We start from the raw sequence: 19,415 nt of genomic DNA on the forward strand, positions 1-19,415 counted from the left end.
CTTGCTTCTTGTATGGTATTTTAAGATATCAGTCACATACAATATGTAATTGGTTCATTATTATTTCATACAATGATCCGTTCCGTTAGGAGGACATGGGCTGCATCTGAAAGGAATGCTTGAAGCTCAGTCCACCTTGAAGAATTATCATTGACTTCTATGTCTACAATTCATATTTCACTATCCTTGACAAACAAAACAAAAACACTCCACAAACACTTAACAGTTTCTGTTTGCCATTAAGTACACATCTATGTATGTCTCTATTTTTTTCAGTTCACTTAAGTTTATTTGAACTGTTTGTGGAAAAAAGTCAAACAATTCCATACAAAATGGACAATACTATACAAAGCTCAAAATGAGTGAGCAGAAGTAAAAGTGTGAGAGCTTACCCCCATTTCCATGTATGCTTCCCTGGTATAAGCCAAACTAGAATAACCTAAATTGCTCATACATAACTTTCTGTTTCATCACTATCGCCAGGACATTGGCACATTATTGGCAATTTAAACTGCTGTGCTTTCTTTGGGCACATACATCAAATTGTTAAATTTCACAAATAACAACTTGGAAAAAAAAGATCTACAAAGCATGGAACTTGACATTAAATTATTCATTCATTCCTTAGCACACGTGTTGTTAGGTCATAATCTACTCATTTAACAGCTGCCCTGCAGCAGACTGACAGAGATGTGACAACGCTTAGGTGCTAACAGCGTTTATGATTATCATAAATCACACAGGCACAATTAGTATTTGTAGGGTATTGTGTCCTGCAAAAGGACACTAAGTTACTATGCACTGCTAGGCTGCTGCCTGGTTTGTTTATGGAGGAGCATCTCCACTGACCAACCACGTAGTCACTACACAGCTCATAATAAGCTGGGTGGTGACTAAGTGATAAGGTTTGATGTCGCACATAAAGCCAGGAAGTGTTCTCCCGCCTGCAGACTTAAGGCAAGGCAAGGCAAGTTTATTTGTATAGCACAATTCGTACGCAAAGTAATTCAAAGTGCTTTACAGAATAAGAAAGCATCTTTACCCAGGCCCATCATGGCTATACCACACTTAAGTAAGTCAAATTATTAGCACAATCAATAGCCTCTTTAAACAAATAATAAATACAATTGCTGTTATGTTATGTTTGTTTCTGAAGGCACATCAAATGCATAATAAGCCATTTTCCTCTTTTTTTCTTCTCTGGAGTGAAGTAGACATTTGAAGCATTTAAAAAATATAGGTTATGACATTATTGACTTTGGCATCTAATTTAAAACAAAACTAATAAGCTGAATTTTCACACATTTTCACCCTAACCCCATTTAGATGTCTTAACTTAATATAAAAACACATAAACTATGTGATTTCTTTTTTTATTTATTTATTTTTATTTCTACAGGGGAACCCAATGAGAGCACTGGGGCTCTCTTTTTCATGGGCACCCTGTTTAAAATACAATACAAGCAAAACAATCAAACAAACAAAAACAAACAGGTAAACAAGGCCATATAAAACATTAAAAACATGTGCAGGTGTGTTTGTTATCAGGTTATTAATTTACAACTTTGTCACCAACATATACAGTTTTGCTTTTCCTTGGAGTATTGGTGTATTCCATTTTTGTGAAGCAAAAAAGCTAAAAGCCCTCTTTCCTGTATTCCCTTGTAGATAAATTTCATACAGTGGTAGAGTGGTTTAAAAGTAGAGGCTGAAGTCTGCATGTACACCACATCCCCAGTAATCCAGTCTGGAGAGGAAGGTTGCTTGCACTATTTCTTTTCTGTAATTTATTGGGATACAATATTTGTTTCTGTAAAAAAATGATAATTAAATTTTAAACTGTTACATAATTCCGAGATGTTTTTAAAGGATAAGTTTTCTTCAGGCCAAAATCCAAGATATTTAAGTGTCGACTCTTTCAATGGATATACCATTTAGCGTATAATGATTTGCACATGACTTAAATGTTTTGGGTTGTTTTTTTTGTTTTTGTTTTGTTTTTAGAAAATTCATACACAACACAAATAAACAAAAAACATAAAAACATTATAACCCACTAACATAATATGTGTCTTTTTGCTATTTTCTCAGACCCTATTACCCTGTAGGTGGTTATCATCACAACCATCACCACGTTCATCTTCTCCTTTGAAATTTCCGTCACTGATTTTTCTTTCTCCCGTCACGTCCGACTCTCAGCTCAATTTTGGCCAAATGAAAAAAGGAAACAACTTGTTGCTCTCGCGATAGTGTTACGCTCGTACGGCCGCCATATTCTCGGGCAGTATTTTGATTCGTATCTGCAGCAAAGAAAGCAAAAAGAGAGACGTGCAGCCTGGCGAAGGGAGGGGGGCTGTCAAAAAGCTTTTCAACACTGTGGTTCCGTGTGCGTCGGGCCGAAGAGAGCCTTCTCTCCCTGACGTTGTTCCGAGGACACACTAGGCCCGGGGCCTCGGTGTGACCGGATCTTCGCCCCCCTACAGCAGCGGGAGGACTCTCGGCTCTTCGTCCCGAGCTCGACTGCGGGCTGAGCGCTGGGAGCTCTAGCGGGAGTGACGGCGGCCCGGGGAGCGGTGGCTGGCAGCGGACACTGAAGTAAGTGTGTTTCACCCTACAACAGGCATAATAACGCGTTAATATGACCACAGTGAAACAGAGCTGTGTCGCGTTGTCTTCGGTCATGCGTACTAAATCCTTCTTTTTCAAAAAAAAAAAAAAAAACAACAAAACTTGAGAAGTTCCAAAACGTTTTTGTCGGGGTAGGCTAGTTAGGCTAACCGACTTTGACTGTTCCTGTTTTGGCCGAGTTAGCAGTCGTGAAAAAGTTGATATCTGCTATTTTATCAGAACAATTGTCACACGGTTTTATAGATGTGGAAACTAGGTAAAATATATCGTGTTTTATTGTCTGGTTGTGTTAACCCAAACTGTCTGTTCATGATTGAATATCCCATGTCAAAAGCAATAGTCTGCCTTCTACTTTTTCCATTGAAGTCTGTTGAACATTTGTGTCAGTTGCACTGGAGACCGCTGCTGTTCTCTGATTTTAGAGGCTAAAATGAGAGAGAAAGCTTTTTAATTTTTTTTTTTTGTTTTTAACTTTTGAAACATGTGACATTTAAACAGCCAGACATGCTTAGGTTAATTTATTGCCATCCTCTCCGTTTTTTTTCTAAAATATCCTTGCTTAGTGCCACTTTATTTAGGCTTACAAAACAAAATTGAGACTTATTATGCATTTCTGTGTATTTTTCTATTATAATTTACAGATGATCCATCCTAGTCTACCCGTGTTTCATAAAAGTTGGCAAACAAGTTGGATAATATTATAATAATCAGAACTGATTGTTACTGAGGACATATGAACATGTTGTATAGGCTAGATCTAATTACCTCTCAGATCAGAAGCAGAGTCATTCCACTGATAAAAAGAATGTCTTTAAAATGTTAGGTCCAAAGTTAAAATGCTAATAATGTGTCAGAAGCGAGGTTATGCTCCTTCTGATTTGTTTTTTGTTTTTGTTTTACACTTTGTAAAAAATATTTCTGTAAATGTCCTTGCAGGAATCTATAATCAACCTTTTGGTTCTCAGTTTGCATGATGACAGGAAGGAAATAACTAAAGAAACCTGTCATTATGTGGCAGCTTTTTAGTGAATTAGAAACATTCATCATGCTTGACCAGTCAAAAATACAAGATTATGGACACTGAAGACTTGGAAGGGTTAAAGATGCTTTATGTAACTTTTCTGGTGGCAGTTTCATTTTCGCTTGTCTCCATGGAGATGTTACTACTTTGCCTGAAATGTTCTACAATATGGCATCTGTCTACATGGAAATAAACATGTGTCACCACCAGACCAATTTACAGGTCAGATCTGAGGAAAGGCTAACTTGCTCACAGTCAGAACGCATGTTTTTCAATTATTATTATTATTATTATTATTATTATTATTATTAAGCAATAAAAACACCTGTAACTGAATAAATACAGGATAGTATTGGGCTGCATATGAGTTGTAGCTCCTCTGCCTATGTGAACTGTTAAATGCATTTAGACAATATGGACACTGCAAGCAGAAGGAAACCACATATAGACCATACTTCTTTGCTCCATTTCAGTGCAGCCAGCATGTAAAAATCCTGATGCTTTGGAATATGACAGAAATGATGGCACTATAGGTTCATACGGGTATTTTTAGAAAGGTTTCTATGTTACCATGTTCCTATCAGCAATATCGGAATAAATAACCATTTTGTGTACATTTTAGATATTGTTTTCATCTTTACTGAGATGGTAAAACAAAGAGTGCATTCAGGAGTTACAGCCTTAAAACAAACCAAAGCATTAACTTAAGTGAGTAGCATGCAAGAGCAAGGGCTCTGCATGTTGTACCTCTCACTGCACACTTTCCAGCTACACCCACCCCTCCCCCAACTACGAAAGAAAGTCTATAGACCTGCTGTGTATTCATATCTAAAGGTTGTGCCTATGTGACGTTCCAAATTTGAGATGGACATGTCTGAACTATATGGTAGAATTTGCTGTTGTGAAACAAATGTAAATATTTTTCTCCTTCGGTTCTGTAATGGGCTCTAAGTTTTGGACCTTTACCCAAAGCCTTAAAAAGAAACTTTGTTAGTGCCAAATTCAAAGGATGCTTATTATGCAAATTGACTATCTGAGCTTTTAGCAATGACGTAACATTGATCATCAATGTCATCAAAAAAACATACCTGGAAGTGTATTATGCTTATTCTTGCTTGTTTCATTAATTTTGTTTACAAGGTTATTTTGCTCTGCACCTCACCTCCAAATCAGTTTTCCCTGGACTGTAACGTCAATGTAGAAATACGGAGGATTCTACTCCAGTGCTGTTTTAATGTCCATAAATCATAGACAGACTCAGAATGAGCATTTCTGCCATCAAATCGGCTTTCATTACTACTGCATGCTTGTATTAGCATGCTGACCATGTTGCTTAAATTTGCTAACACCAAATTTAGATGCAGGAGCGCAGGACTAATGCAAAAGTATTGTGTTTTGGAAGTTCTAAGACATGACATGCCAAGCATGTTTAAAGCCCAATACCACTACAATTAATACATAATATGTGTCTTTTTAAAGGTATAGTATGTAATTTTCTGGAGGTGGCCTAAAATTTGTATCATATCATATATTAACATCTGTCATGGGACTACTTATGAAAAATTGCCATTATTAGCTAATTCTGCCATCTTTACAGAAATGTTAATTAGTTAATGGATGCATGTTTTCAATAAAAACAACATACTTTTATTGTAGTCTATTTTTGGCTAAAAGTTGCATAATGTAGCTTTAAGGCCTGACAAGCATTGCATTGTACATGCAGAAATTGCCTCATCTTACAAAACATTTTGTTAATATAATATTTAACTATATGGGCTTCAAATGTCAACAATAGAAGGAGCATTAAGCAACAACATTCCGAGTTTATAAAACTAATCACAACAATTTCAGGTTCAGCATTTGTAAGTTTCAGTTTGGTATTTGTATAATTTGTTTAAAAAATCATTGTCTAGTTTCATATGTGGTTTACAAAATTGTCTATTGGTCATATTTTTGCTATCAGAGTGGCTGATATCAACAATTTATCAATGACAATAATGGTCGATACCTGCTTTTAGATGCCGGTTCCTGAATGGTTCTTTTTTCAGTACATGTATTTTCTAAGTGTAAATTAATGGCCAATATTATTAAGAAAGTATTCGTAATCCTTGAATTAAATTATCCATCCACCTATCCATCCATTTTCTTCTGCTTTATCTGGGGCCGTAGAACGGAGGAAGCAGTTTGAGCAGGGAGGCCCAGACTTCTCTCTCCACACACACTTTCTCCAGCTCTTCTGGGGGGATCCCGAGGCGTTCCCAGGCCAGCTGAGAGACACGGGTCCCTTCACGTCCTGGGTGTTCCTTGGGGTATCCTCCTGGTGGGGATGGGCCCAGGCCTGTGCTCAGCTGGCCTGGGAACGCCTTGGGGTCCCACCAGAGGAGTTGGAGGACGTGTCCGGGGTGAGAAAAGTCTGGGAAGTCCCTGCTTAGGACTGCTGCCCCCGTGACCCGGCCCGGGATAAGCGGAAGAAAATGGATGGATGGGATGTGCCCGGAACACCTCCCTGGATGCATCCGGAACAGATGCTTGAGCCCCCTAAGCTGGCACCTCTTGACGTGGAGGAGCAGTGGCACTACGCTGAGCTCCTCCCATGTAACTGAGCTCCTCATCCTATCTCTATGGGAGAGCCACTCTATGGAGGAAACTCATTTCGACCGCTTGTATCCACATGCTTCTTTGGTTATTACCCAAAGCTCTTGACCATAGGTGTGGGTGAAAACGTAAATTGACCAGTAAATCAAGACCTTTGCCTTTCAACTCAGCTCCTTCTTCACCGTAACAGTCCAATACAGTTCCCGCATCACTACAGATGCTGCACAGATCCACCTGGCAATCTCATAATCTATCCTTCCCTCGTTAACAAGATCCCGAGATACTTGAACTCCCCCACTTGAGGCAGGGACTCCCCAGGCACCCGGAGAGGACAAGCTACCTTTTTCCAGGCAAGAACCATGGCCTTGGATTTAGAGGGGCTGATTTCGTACTAGCCACTTACAGTCAGCTGCAAATTGCCCCAGTGCATGTTGCAGGTCCTAGTTCAATGAAACCATCAGGACAGTATCATCTGAAAACAGCAGAGATTTGATCTTGTGGTCCCCAAACCGGACTCTCTCTCTCTCTCTTTCTCTCTCTCTCTCTATTGCTCTCTATCTCTCTATCTCTCTCGTGGAGTCCAACATCCACTGGAAACAGGTCTGACTTAAGACCGGGAATGTGAACACCGCACCACCCACAGGACACCATTGAGGTGCCTTCTCCAGATCACAAAGCACATGCGGACTGGTTGGACAAACCACCCATGAGTCGTCGAGCACCTGTTGACGAGTATAGAGCTGGTCCAGTGTTCTGCAACCGAGATGAAAAACTACACTGACACTGACTACACTACACCTCCTGAAGCCAAGCTTTGACTATCGGTTGGATTCTCCTCTCCAGTACCCTGAATAGACCTTACCGGGGAGGTGGAGGAGTGTGATTCCCCTGTAGTTGGAACACACCCCCTGGCCCCCCTTCCTGTTCTTCTCTTGATGTTGCAGAGACGTGTCAGCCAAGACAGTCCCACAACATCCAGAGATTTGAGATAACTCAGAACGAATCTCATCCAACCCCAGAGCCTTGCCACAGAGGAGTTTGTCAACCGCCTCAGTGACTTCAGCTTGGATGGGTCCTCAGGCTTTGTTTCCTTTTCAGAAGATGTGATGGTGAGATTAAAGCGCTCCTCAGAGTATTCTTCCCACTGTGTGACAGTGTCCCCAGTTGAGGTCAGCAGCTTTCCACCCGCACCGTATAAACAGTGTTGGTGAAGCACTGTTTCCCTCTCCTGAGGCGTTGGAGGGTTTGCCAAAATTCCTTTGAGGCTGACTGATAGTCCTCCATAGCCTCCCTGAACTAGAGGTAAGATCGGGCCTAAAAAATCCAGCCCGACCCGACCCAGGCCCACGGGTATTAAAGCCCGACCCGGCCCGAGCCCGACCAATTAACTTGATTTGCAGGCCCGAGCCCGAAGCAAACCCGAAATTTCATATTTTATTTGTGAGGATAAATAAAAAAAAATAAAGAACCAAACAAAGTTAAACATGCGTAAAAATAAGCCTACCTAATAAAAAACCTTCGCCACTAACTACTGAAAATGGTCTAAGGTCCTGACAGCAAAAGTCCCACGCACTTGTCTGTGATGGTCTGCTTAGCGCGAAGAGGTGCGGTCTTTGGGACAAATGATAATATAGATGTTTGACGATCATCACTTTTGCCAGTACAGCTGTTTAAATGCCTGCTCAGCGTCGAGGTGCCAGTCTTTTGCTCTCGTATGAAAGCAAAGCGCCACATTTACTACATTCAGCGAAGCCAACGCAGTTTCTGTAGCATTTTCAACAATCAATTTGAAGCATTTCCGCACCTCACTCTTGCCGGTGCGTGTTTGCCTTTTCAGTTCCCCTGTCTTTAGTTTATCCTTTACTTCTTGCTGCTCCATATCAGGGATAACAGGTCAAAATAGATGCGGACTTGCGGAGGGGAAGAGGGGGCGTTCACGTGCGCAGAGTATGCTCTGGCTCTGCGGCTCCTGTTTAGTAGTTAAATAGCAATTACCTTACAGCGCCTTCTCTGTTTATCCAAATTATTTTTTTTATAACAAGTATTCCTAAGTTTAGTATCCACACATTGTTTTAGTATACATTTTTATAAACATATATTTATTTTAAAAAAGTCAGGTAGAGAGAAGCCCGAGCCCGACCCGACCCGAACGTAATGATTGATATTTTAGGCCCGGCCCGAATTCGGGTCGGGTCGGGCTCGGGCTTAAGATCTTACCTCTACCCTGAACTCCTCCCATGAGCTGTGGCACGCTTGGCCTGTCTGCACCTGTCATTTGCCTCCTACAAGCCAACAAGGCTCGGCAAGACTCTTTCTTCAGCCTGACAGTATCCCTTACTTCTGGCATCCACCATTGGGTTTGGTTATTGCTGCCGTGAGAGGCGCCAGAGACCTTACCACCACAGTTACAAGCAGCCACATCGACGACAGTGTAGGCAGTCCACTCGGACTCTATGTCCCTAGCCTCCCCTGGGATCTGGGAGAAGTTCTCCTGGAGGTGTGAGGTGAAGACCCCACTGACAGAGGGCTCCACCAGACAGTCCCACAATGCACTTGGGTCTGCCAGGTCTGTCCAGCCTCCTCCTCTGCCAGCGGATCCAACTCACAACCTGGTGGTATATTGGTTGAGGGGGTTGAGGGGTCTGCCCCTCTCTTCACTCGAGTGTTCGAGACACACGGCCGAAGGTCAGATGACATGATGACAAAGTTGATCATTGACCTCTGGTCTAGGGTGTCCTGGTGCCATGTGCACCGATGGACCCCCTTGTTCTCGAACATGGTGATTGTTATAGACAAACTGTGGCTAGCACAGAAGTCCAATAACGAAACACCACTCGGGTTCAGATCAGGAAGGCCATTCTTCCCGATCGCCCCTCTCCAGGTGTCACTGGTGTTGCCCACGTGAGCGTTGAAGTCCCCCAGTAGAACAACGGACTTCCCAGTCAGTGCGCTGTCTATTACCACTTCCAGGAACTCCAAGAAAGCCAGGTACTCTGGACTGCCGTTTGGCCCGTAGGCCAAACAGTGAGAGACCTGTCCTCGACCTGAAGGTACAGGGACACGACCCTCTCCCTGCAGCTTGAGGGACAAGAGGGTTGCAATACTCCTGCCCCTGCACTCCAACACATAGTGATTGAGCTTTGGGACTATAAGGAAGCCCACACCAGCTCACTGGCATTTCCCCGTGGCAACGCCAGAGAAGTGGAGATCTCGAGTTGTATACCAGAGCCCAAGCTTTGCATGGAGGTTAGCCCGACTATAACTAGCTGCTATCACTCAAACTCCTGCATGAGATCAGGCTCCTTACCCCCCATTGTGAACTGCTCTTAATCTGACCGATCACCGTGGATCTGTTTGCCATGCCCTAGCCCATATCTCCTAGGATCATTCAGGTATGCAGACTCCCCTACCATGATAAGGTGGTAGTTCAAGGGGGAGTGAATTATGTTATAACTATGTTAATTAATTCATTATTTCATGCTTGAGAATGAACCAGAGCGCACAGCTGATCTTCATGTGGACTGTGGAGGATGATTTTGGCGAAGTTTGGTTCATATTATTTGTTTGGCTTCAGCATTACGTGGATACTGCAGACTGTGACGAAGTAGATTTGTATTATGCATTTTTACTTTGAGACATTGTAAAGGCCCCGCACTGGAGACATGTGTTTTCAAGGATACATTGCGACTTCTGTTTTACCGGTAAAATGATACACTGCGCTGTGTTTGGACATGTAGGACTATGTTAAAATGTGAATGTTTGTGCCATTCGTTTGTGCAGAGCACAGTCGTGATGCGTGAGCACCTGCGCTACTGATAAATCGGTGCAATGTGTTTTTTGGCTAATTGACTCTGGCATCTAAAGCCAAAGAACCGGTTGGCACTAAAGGAACAGTGTTTTTTTGATATTTGTACTTACCGAACCTTTTTAGTCGGTTCTTACTTGGAACCGATTTCGGTACCCAGCCCAAAGTTGGTGTAATTCATGTAGCTCACAAAATGAGAATAGACTGTAATTTTAATATTTTCACATGGCAAGATGCCAAAGCTTAAGTAAATAAGTTGACTGATGAAATTAACTACTATTCATTTTTGTAAAACCAAAATGTATTTTCTCAAAAAATTGAACAGTACAGCTATATGAAAATATTCTCAACATTACCATGATAATCTTAGCATCAATGACAATGACAACAATTTACCTTTTTTGAATGATAACACTGGAAGTTTGTTTTATTTTTTAAATTACTAATCAGTTCATTTTGCAGCATGTTTTGATTTGTTTCATTAAACCACAAGACAAAGTAATTGAAAGTGCTTTACAGAATAAGAAAGACATTTAAATTGTAATACAATCAAAACAAAACCTATATCATCATACAATTAACATTAAAAGAGAAGAGTGTACAACTAAAACCAGCCTTACTCAATTGTGTGTGTAGTTATAAAAAGTGACAACAGATGGCGATAGGCCTGTACCTGCAGGCAAATTGAAATTGAAAGTTATTTGTATGAGCAAAACAAAACCTAAGCCTATTAATGCGACTCTGTCCTACACTAATAAAGCATAACACAAATCCAAGTAAGCTTTGATGAGGGTGCAATCATTATAACATGGTTAAAAGAAAAAAACAAAACAAAAAAGGAACCAAGAGGGAATACATAAGCAATAAAGCAGAAAACCAAAGAATAGAAAGTTCAATTTGATAACCAAATGCCAACCAATGAAGGAGGTCTGTACGCACCTGATGTTGCTCTAGAGGTTGGACTGTATTTGTCATCAACAGACAACTTACAGGATTTGCATTGCATGATGTTACTCTTTGGTAGAGATATGTAAAGTTTGAACATCGGCCCATTCACCGTTTGTGCCATAATTCAACTACAGTTTTAGAACATTATTTACAAATTCCCATAATATTGTCTGAAAAAAATAAAAACATGGGGATATACATTTTTATCAATACCGTCCACCCCTAAATACTTTCATTTTGGGAAGTTTAATTATAACTTTGATAATGGATGACTAAATCTTTCTTAAATTTTTTTTATTTTTCAGAATGCATCAGAGATGAAGCCTCTACTCGCCAAACATATGCTCTTCTGACGTGGCGTGGCTATATACGAATGGCCCAGGGAAGCCATCAGATTGATATTCAGGTTTTACATGACCTGCGCCAAAAGTTTCCAGAAGTTCCGGAGGGTGTGGTCTCAAAGTGTGTTCTGCAGGTATTTTTTCTATCAACCAATACACAACAAATAACAAAAGGCAGAAGAAACAAAAAGTCACGATCATTGTACGTAATAATTTAACTAACACACTTTAAACCAAATGGACATTTACATACATCAGCTATTAGATCAAGTTAAATCTGCACAAAGTTTTATTTTCTAGAATGATTAACAGGCACAACAGGTCTAACGTTACGTTTGGCACATGAGCTCAGAAAAGGTTTCTGCTGCTTTTACAGTTACTCCCACCTGTTCTGAAGCTCCTGCTCTCACAGTGCACTTATCCTCTGTCCTATTATCTGCTCTAAAAGTCTCTGGAGAGTTGCTGTGTCTTTCCCTTCATTCTGATCTGTCTTGTGTAATAGTCTGAGAAGGGCCGTGAAGGAACTAATGCTTCAGTGCATTATGCTGTTGTTTATACAGCTTCATTGGAGGCCATTACTAGTATAAACTTTGAATAATCTGAGTGACCACGAGTCTCATATGTCGACTCTAGTAGAACTCTTCATTACAGCAGAAACTAAGGTAGTTTTTCATACTGCCACTAGTTAGGTTGACGTAAAAGGGCTTTCGCTTTATGAGCGGTGCACTTGGGCCGGTGTGAATCCAACAATCGCACTCTGCTGCAGTAAACGGCTTGTCTGACAGCTCTTGAAACAGGAGGTCTCGGAGCGGCTCCACCTGCACTCTGGAGCGGAGCCGATGCGGGGTGAACACAGCTGACCTCGGGCTGACCTACACAGTTCACGGTGTCAGTAAAAGTGCTTGGAATTGGGCAAAAAACGCTCAATCGTATAGTGTTCCTGCTGTTTGACGATGACTTTTGTATCAATTTAATACCGGTGACAGTCTCCTCTTCCCTCTGTCTGTGCAGATGAGCCTGGGTCTGTTTGTTTGCCATTCAAAAAGCTTTTTCTCCTCCGCCACCAACGCGTACAGTCCTCACGGTGTATTTAGCCACAGGTGAAAGAAAAGACCACCGTGTATAGTTGAAGCGAGCGCGTGCACATGTATTCACTGGGCTCTGTCTGTTTGCTTGAAGCGCATGGCTCATGGTGGATGTTTGAGGTGAATTATGCACAGTGTATGTGAACAAGCCCAACCCAAAAGTAAATTAAAACAGAACCAAATCTAGTGTGTGCTGGGATTGGTCCACAGAGTGCACTAACATGTGTGAAAATTACCTAAATTATGTTTTTTCTTCAAAAATGTTTGGCTTGACTTTGAATAACGATTTGTTATTGCTCTGCCTACAGAACAACAATAACGTGGACGCATGTTATGCTTACCTGTCCCAAGTGAGTCCAGGAAGCCAGGACAGTGCTTCTGAAGAGTCCTCCTTCACACGTTTCCAAAATCACATGACCCAGCTGAATCTGGGTGTGCAGTGTCAGAATATACCGGATGGCTTGAGGATGAATGGTAGCCGGACACTGGCCCACAGCCTGAGTGACGGGCCCTTCCAGGCTGCACTGGCCCCCGACAGCCAGTCTTTTGAGCAGAATTCTCAGTCTGCTTTGCCACAGGCCCCTTCCAACCTCACTGTGTTTGGTGTAATGGAACCACCCCGAAAACCGCAGCCACCCCAGCACTTGGGACTTTACCCCATGGGAGTTAAAGGAACTCCTCGCTTCAATCCCATTACAGTAACATTGGCACCCAACATTCAGAGTGGCCGCAACACACCCACATCTTTGCACATTCATGGGGGTCCACAGGCTGGGCTTGGCAGTCCCCAGGGCAACTCCATCTACATTCGACCATACATGAGTCAGTCAGGGGGCATTCGGGCAGTTCAGCCAAGCGGACGGGCTCAATACAGCCCAACCTCCCAGGCCCCTCAGCAGATGCCTCCCTTACCCAGGGCAACTACTCAGAGCTCACAGGGTCATCAGACTTCACATGTCTACATGCCCATAAGCTCACCCACCACCCCTCAGGCCCCCTCCATGGGGCAATTTGGGAGCCAGGGCTCCTCATCAGGTGTGTCATCGTGCTCCTCTTCCTCTTCTGTGCCTGTCAGTCAGTATAATATCCAGAACATCTCTACAGGGCCCCGCAAAAATCAGATTGAGATTAAGCTAGAGTCTCCCCAGAGGACCAGCTCTTCCAGCACGGCTGTGCTCAGGACATCCTGCCCCACTTCCACATCTGCTCCATCTGCGCCTTTGAGCATGGGCAACCGAGGCCAGCCCACCCTCTGCATCTCTGCTAGCCCCCCCACTGCAATTGGGGTCCCTGCAACCATTGGGGCTGCTCAGGGCCCCTGCAACTCACGCTCCCAACCTCGCTTTTGTATCTCGGCCAATGCTACAGGAGAAAGTGGAGGTCTAAGTGGTGCTCCCACTGTCTGCATATCTGCCGGCCCTCCTCTTCAAGGGCCTTCAAGCAACAGGAATATGGGTGGGCAGGTTAGCATGGGCCCGTCATACATTCACCATCACCCACCCAAATGCCGCAGCTCTGTAGGAGGAGGCACTGCTTCATCTCCTCGTGTGGTGGTTACCCAGCCTAACACAAAGTACACTTTTAAGATTACAGTGTCCCCTAACAAGCCCCCAGCTGTTTCTCCTGGAGTAGTGTCTCCCACCTTTGAACCCAACAACCTTCTCAGCCTTCCAGCAGACCACCATTTTGCTGAGCCAGAACCTCTTCATCTGTCAGACCCCCTTTCCCTGCAACATGAGAGGCAAAACGAGCCTCGAAGGCTCAGCATGGGCTCGGATGATGCAGCATATACTCAAGGTGAGCTACATGTCATATATATTGATACATATACATTAATTGAATATACAGTGATATATTATATACAACAGTCTAACATTTACTACTACAACACATTGGTGCTGTTACACCAATCAAAATCATGAATCAATTCATGTACACCCACAAAAGATTGCAATGTTATTGCAATTGTTATTGCAGCTATATATTGTAGAGCTGAAACTACTTATTTTGAACAAATCAATTCGATAAAATGGTAAAAGATACCTGGATATGTAATTATTTTCTTTTGTCCATTGGTAGGGCTATAAGACAAAAAATAATATAAAAGGTGTCCCATGTTCTTAAGGCCTAAAGTATAGACTTTTCGGACTTTCTTTAGGTTAAACGGCCCATGTTAACCCATGTTAGCATTAGCATACTTATAATATCTCAAATGTAACATTTGAATGTGCAAGTCAGAGCTGATATAAAGATAAAACTTGACAGTATAAAATAACAGTAACTTTGAACAGACTTTTAGTTGGGCCTGGTAAATGCAGACTGTAATAAGCTGTATTGAATTTACAATTGGCTCTCGGTTCTCCCAACCAAGAGCCAATTGTAAATTTAGTGTGATGACCCTGTGACAAAGCTGAGTAAGTAAGTTCATTTATTTCAGTGACATATGGGAAACAAACTAACTCATTGGTCATCTATCATGACTGGAACAAAATCTAACTTTTCTCACTTCAGAGATTCTGTGTTTCCCTTTTTTCTTTTTTTTTTTCTTTTTTTTTTTTTACTTTTTTTTTTTTTTTATTTTACATGTAAATAATCATTTTTGTTATAATTCAGACAAACTGTGTTCTGATCAGTCTCTCTAATCTTTACTGTCTCATCTCTACATCCGTTGAGGGTACACCTTGTTAAAATCACGAGGGTGAGCTTCTTCTATCATGCTTTGCCTCAATAATTATGTTTTATCAAATCTTTGCACTTAATAAAATAACAATGTTTAGTGATTTGAGGCAAATCAACTAGCTTTGTTTTTACTAAGCATTAAAGTCATTGTTATCCTAGCATGAAAAGTTCACAGCGTCTCATCCCTATCTGGGAGATGAGAGCTGGGCCTTGACAGGGCAAGTTAGCCTGGGTAACTGGTTACACCTACACCTCTGGACCAATGTAAGTGGACCATTTTCTGCAGTGCACCTCCAAAGAAAGCCACAAACCACTACAAGAACAATGTAGCCGAATTCGTCTTAAAAAGAGATGCAAGCAAAATGATGAATTGCTTAGCTTGTTGCTTGTGCTTTCAGCTTTGTTGGTCCACCAGAAAGCCCGTATGGATCGATTGTGGCACGAGCTTGAGATGAAGAAGAAAAAACTGGAGAAACTAAAAGAGGAAGTGAATGAAATGGAGAATGACCTCACCAGAAGACGACTTGAGCGCTCCAACTCGGCCTCCCAGATTCCCTCGGTACATTTCGCTTACATTTATTCACCACTTCACTTCACATTAGAATTGTGCCATAATTGGCATGATGAGTTTTCCTGAACCTTTCTTTTGTAGTCCACTGTGAAGGAGTTAAAGAGCAGGTTAAAATGGCTAATTTATTATTAACTAAATGTATCAAGTCAAGAGATTTAAAAAGGCATAGGAATGTTTCTTTACAATATTTCATGTCTCCGTTGACATACTTCTCTTGGCTTCCATTTTCTCTTTTTGCATTGTTATCAATGTGTTTTTGTTTCTGAGATTTATGTTTTTGATTGTTTACCAGATTGAGGAAATGAAGCAGTTAAGATGCAAAAACAGGCTACTGCAAATTGATATTGACTGTCTCACCAAAGAAATTGACTTACTTCAAACAAAAGGTTTGTCCACTGCTTTGCTTGTTTTCCACCCATTGACTGTTTTTTCATTATTAATCTTACTTGCATAAATCTGTGTAGACATCCCAACTGTAAAAAGAGAATCTCAATGGGACATTTATTTCTGTATAAATGACACGTTTTTGTCTTGACAGGGCCTCACTTCAATCCCAGTGCAATCCATAATTTCTATGACAACCTTGGATTTGTGGGACCTGTTCCACCCAAACCGAAAGGTACTTTTACTGGTAGGTTGAATCACTTTCAAGTTTGCTTTCATTATGCCACATTTGTGTCATGTAGTGCTAGCTGTGCTGTATAACAGATTCATCACATTTCATATATTTTATATGAAAACGTGATGCTGCTAAACAATTACAATTTCAAGTCTACTGAGTAGCACTGTATCTGATCTTGTTTGAAAATAATTACTCATTCATAGAGTATGCAGGTTCATTGACATTGTAACATCTGATCGGTCCTCTAGAGGGCGGTATGAGTCTGAAAGCCCCCCCTGAGGAGGACGAGGCTCAGTGGAGCTGTACAGCCTGCACCTTCCTCAATCACCCAGCCCTGGATCGCTGCGAACAGTGCGAATACCCACGCCACTTCTGAGCCAGACACCTTTCCCTTCTGTCCTCCAGTGGAGTCCTGGGCCTGAGATGCTGACAATACCTCGCTGCTCATTTTTCAGTGTTAAATAATTGACTGTGCCAATGTTTTGTTTCGTTTTTTACTGAGCTGACGTGCCTTGGGAATGGAGCAGTCTGCATTGAAGAGAAACCTCTCTGAATGGACATCATGTTGTTTGTTGTTTTTGCAGGATGCCTGAAGCCATGTGTTACAGAAACTTTTTGCATGCTTTGTTACAGCACAGAGGCGGAAACTCAGCTTTTGACTGTACATATTTTAGATTGTACCTTTTTCTCACACTATGAAATTCTTGTATTTTCTGTAAGTATAGTAGCTTTAAGCCCTAATTAACTTTCAACTTCCCTTTCAAACAAATAATGTTCCTTTTGTAGCTTTAGATTTCTGCAAGCCTTAAGACTCTATGAAGCTTTATGCCTCATGTAGAGTCCTGTGAAGGGAGGGCCATTGCTGCTGTTTTAAATGCCTCGTTTTCAATGACAACTGGAATGTAGGCGTCATGCTGGGGACAACTCCACCACAGCGCACACTCTAGTGTTTATAGCAGGGTGCCACCTCACTACGATGTCTCCTGGAAAGGTTTAGCACAGGGGTGTCCAAACTATGGCTGGGGTCAAATGCAGCCCTCAGTCCATTTCTTCCTGCCCCAGTAGCTTCCTCCATATTGGCCTACATTGCCGTAGGTAGTACATTATACTAAAAACTATATTCTGTGATCTGACATCAGTAACAAACATGATTTGTCTACAGACTTAATATTAAGGTTACAAGCCTAAATAAAAGGTGTGATAAGTTAAAAAATGTTGACCTCTATAACAAAGAGTCAGATGGGCTGTTGCAATAAGCCCAGATATGTTTGGACACCCATGGTCTAGTGCCTAAATGCAATGATCAGACACCAAAGATATTCAGTGTTTTTAATGTCTTCATTACAGGACCTAATGACAGGCCATCTGGAGATATTTACAATGAAAAGAAAATAATAGTGTAGATCTAGCCCAAAATCCTGGAGAAACATTGACCCCCACCCCCCATCCCAAGGTTTACTCACTGCCAGAGCCTTAAATGTTCTTTTTAACTTGTTTAACCAATACTGTTTAAGTGCCATAGCTTTAAGTGGAAGATGAAACATCTCTGAAGCACTTAGCAAAAGTATTTTTTCCGAATTAGTTAAGACCAGTTTTAGCTAAACCTGTAGCTTGGTGTGAAGAGGCAGTTTATTATTGTTTAAACAAATTTTAAAATAATAATTTGGATATGTGTTTTTGTTTTAGTTGGGAAGACAGACTTTGTAACAGATAAGTTATTTGTAAAAATAAAAAAGGCTATTTTGACCTGTCATTTTATATACACTTTATATATTGTAATATGTCTGGACAACAAAGCTTACAAGGACAGGTCAGATGTGCCATTTTCAATAATTGTACATTAGGTTCCTTTATGGCTGCACAAGTCCTTTGGAATCTCAGGAATTCAGCTTGTTTAATAATGATTACAATTATGATTTCAAGTAGTTGGTTGTTGGTCATCTTCATTTTTTGAATTAATGTTTTGAACAACAAGACAAAACGTAAGAAAACAAGTTAAATACAATGGGGACATATGGAAAAAAAACCCTAGACCTCTATATACAAAAAATATCCAATTGCTCTATTATAGCTTCCCTTATACCATGGACTCTCCCCAGCATTCCCTAACATGCCACATTCTGTAATTTTTCCCTTTCACACTTTCAGTGTAAGAGTCACTGGCTCGTTCCATAGGTAATTGATGCAGTAGTTGGCATTCTAAAAACAGGTTTGCTTGTCTTTCAGCAGCCTGGGTGACCTGGGTAGGTCACATGTTAATCTGAGTAAGTCACATGGTAACCAGCCTTGCAAACAGGCCAATACCTCCATATTAGAAAACCAAAGAGCTTTCCCACAAAGCCAGCATTAAAGTATCTGTGGCAATTTAACATTTATGTTCAGGATTTTATATTGAATACATTTACCCCAGACCTCTCTGACAAACCACACATTGTTAGCAAGAATTGAGTCCCATTTGCCATCTTCAAGTAGACAATTAAGATCTCCCTCCCATTTAGTCAAATTATACCATTTTGAAGCTTTGCTCAGTAACAGGGGTAGCAACAGAATTGTCTCGTGTGAAGTTTTATTTTCTTATCTGAATACATTACAAAAGGGACCCTCTAGATTGTATTTTTGTTTGACGGCCTCATAGCACATCAAGATCCTAATCTGCCTTATACTTTATGTAACCATTGAGCACTCATTTTAAACTTCATCGAAATGGTTATGGTTCACAGTGGAGACAAGAATTTATATTCCCTTGAAGTACTCTACTACTCTACTTAAAATGAAATTGATGTCTGTAGGGCTGGGCAATTAATCAAACTCATTTGATTAATTGCTTAATTCATCCGAATTCGATTAATTACATTTTTAATAATCAAGTTGTTTTTTTTATCCTGAATCGTGAAATCGAATATTATGAAACAAGTTTACGCCTGATTTTACTTGCAAAGCAGGGTTATTATGCGATCACAATTAGATATCTATACAAATGCAATTACAATTTCTTAAAGAACATATGATAACAATGAAAACGTAGAGTTTTCACCATTTGTAAATGTGCGGTCCCTGCTCTGACTTTGATTAAAAGAGTAATAGTCTAGTGTGCGCGCATATACATATATATATTTTTTG

The 19,415-nt window shown here is 41.1% G+C and overlaps 2 protein-coding genes across 2 annotated transcripts in view; one reads left to right on the forward strand and one right to left on the reverse strand.

Annotated features, from left to right (window-relative positions):
• Positions 1-19,415, reverse strand: part of rpf2 (ribosome production factor 2 homolog) — a 69,454-nt gene that overhangs the window by 45,097 nt on the left and 4,942 nt on the right. The gene's annotated exons all lie outside the window — the stretch shown is intronic.
• tab2 (TGF-beta activated kinase 1 (MAP3K7) binding protein 2) lies at positions 2,194-18,059 on the forward strand. The gene is made up of 7 exons (XM_033990719.2): positions 2,194-2,595; positions 11,303-11,472; positions 12,732-14,220; positions 15,501-15,661; positions 15,966-16,059; positions 16,212-16,304; positions 16,544-18,059. The coding sequence occupies exons 2-7, from the start codon at positions 11,371-11,373 to the stop codon at positions 16,669-16,671; spliced, it is 2,067 nt and encodes a 688-aa protein (XP_033846610.1). The 5' UTR covers positions 2,194-2,595; positions 11,303-11,370; the 3' UTR covers positions 16,672-18,059.

The sequence above is a fragment of the Periophthalmus magnuspinnatus genome, chromosome 24 (assembly GCF_009829125.3).
Source record: "Periophthalmus magnuspinnatus isolate fPerMag1 chromosome 24, fPerMag1.2.pri, whole genome shotgun sequence".
In the NCBI taxonomy this organism is placed as follows: Eukaryota; Metazoa; Chordata; class Actinopteri; order Gobiiformes; family Gobiidae; genus Periophthalmus; species Periophthalmus magnuspinnatus.

What these genes read in the sequence shown, in the direction of transcription:
- tab2 (XM_033990719.2), top strand. Translation starts at nt 11,371, where the DNA reads ATGGCCCAGGGAAGCCATCAGATTGATATTCAGGTTTTACATGACCTG. An exon ending in TGACTTACTTCAAACAAAAG is followed by an intron (nt 16,060 to 16,211) that starts GTTTGTCCACTG and finishes TTGTCTTGACAG; the next exon opens with GGCCTCACTTCAATCCCAGT. An exon ending in ACCGAAAGGTACTTTTACTG is followed by an intron (nt 16,305 to 16,543) that starts GTAGGTTGAATC and finishes TCGGTCCTCTAG; the next exon opens with AGGGCGGTATGAGTCTGAAA.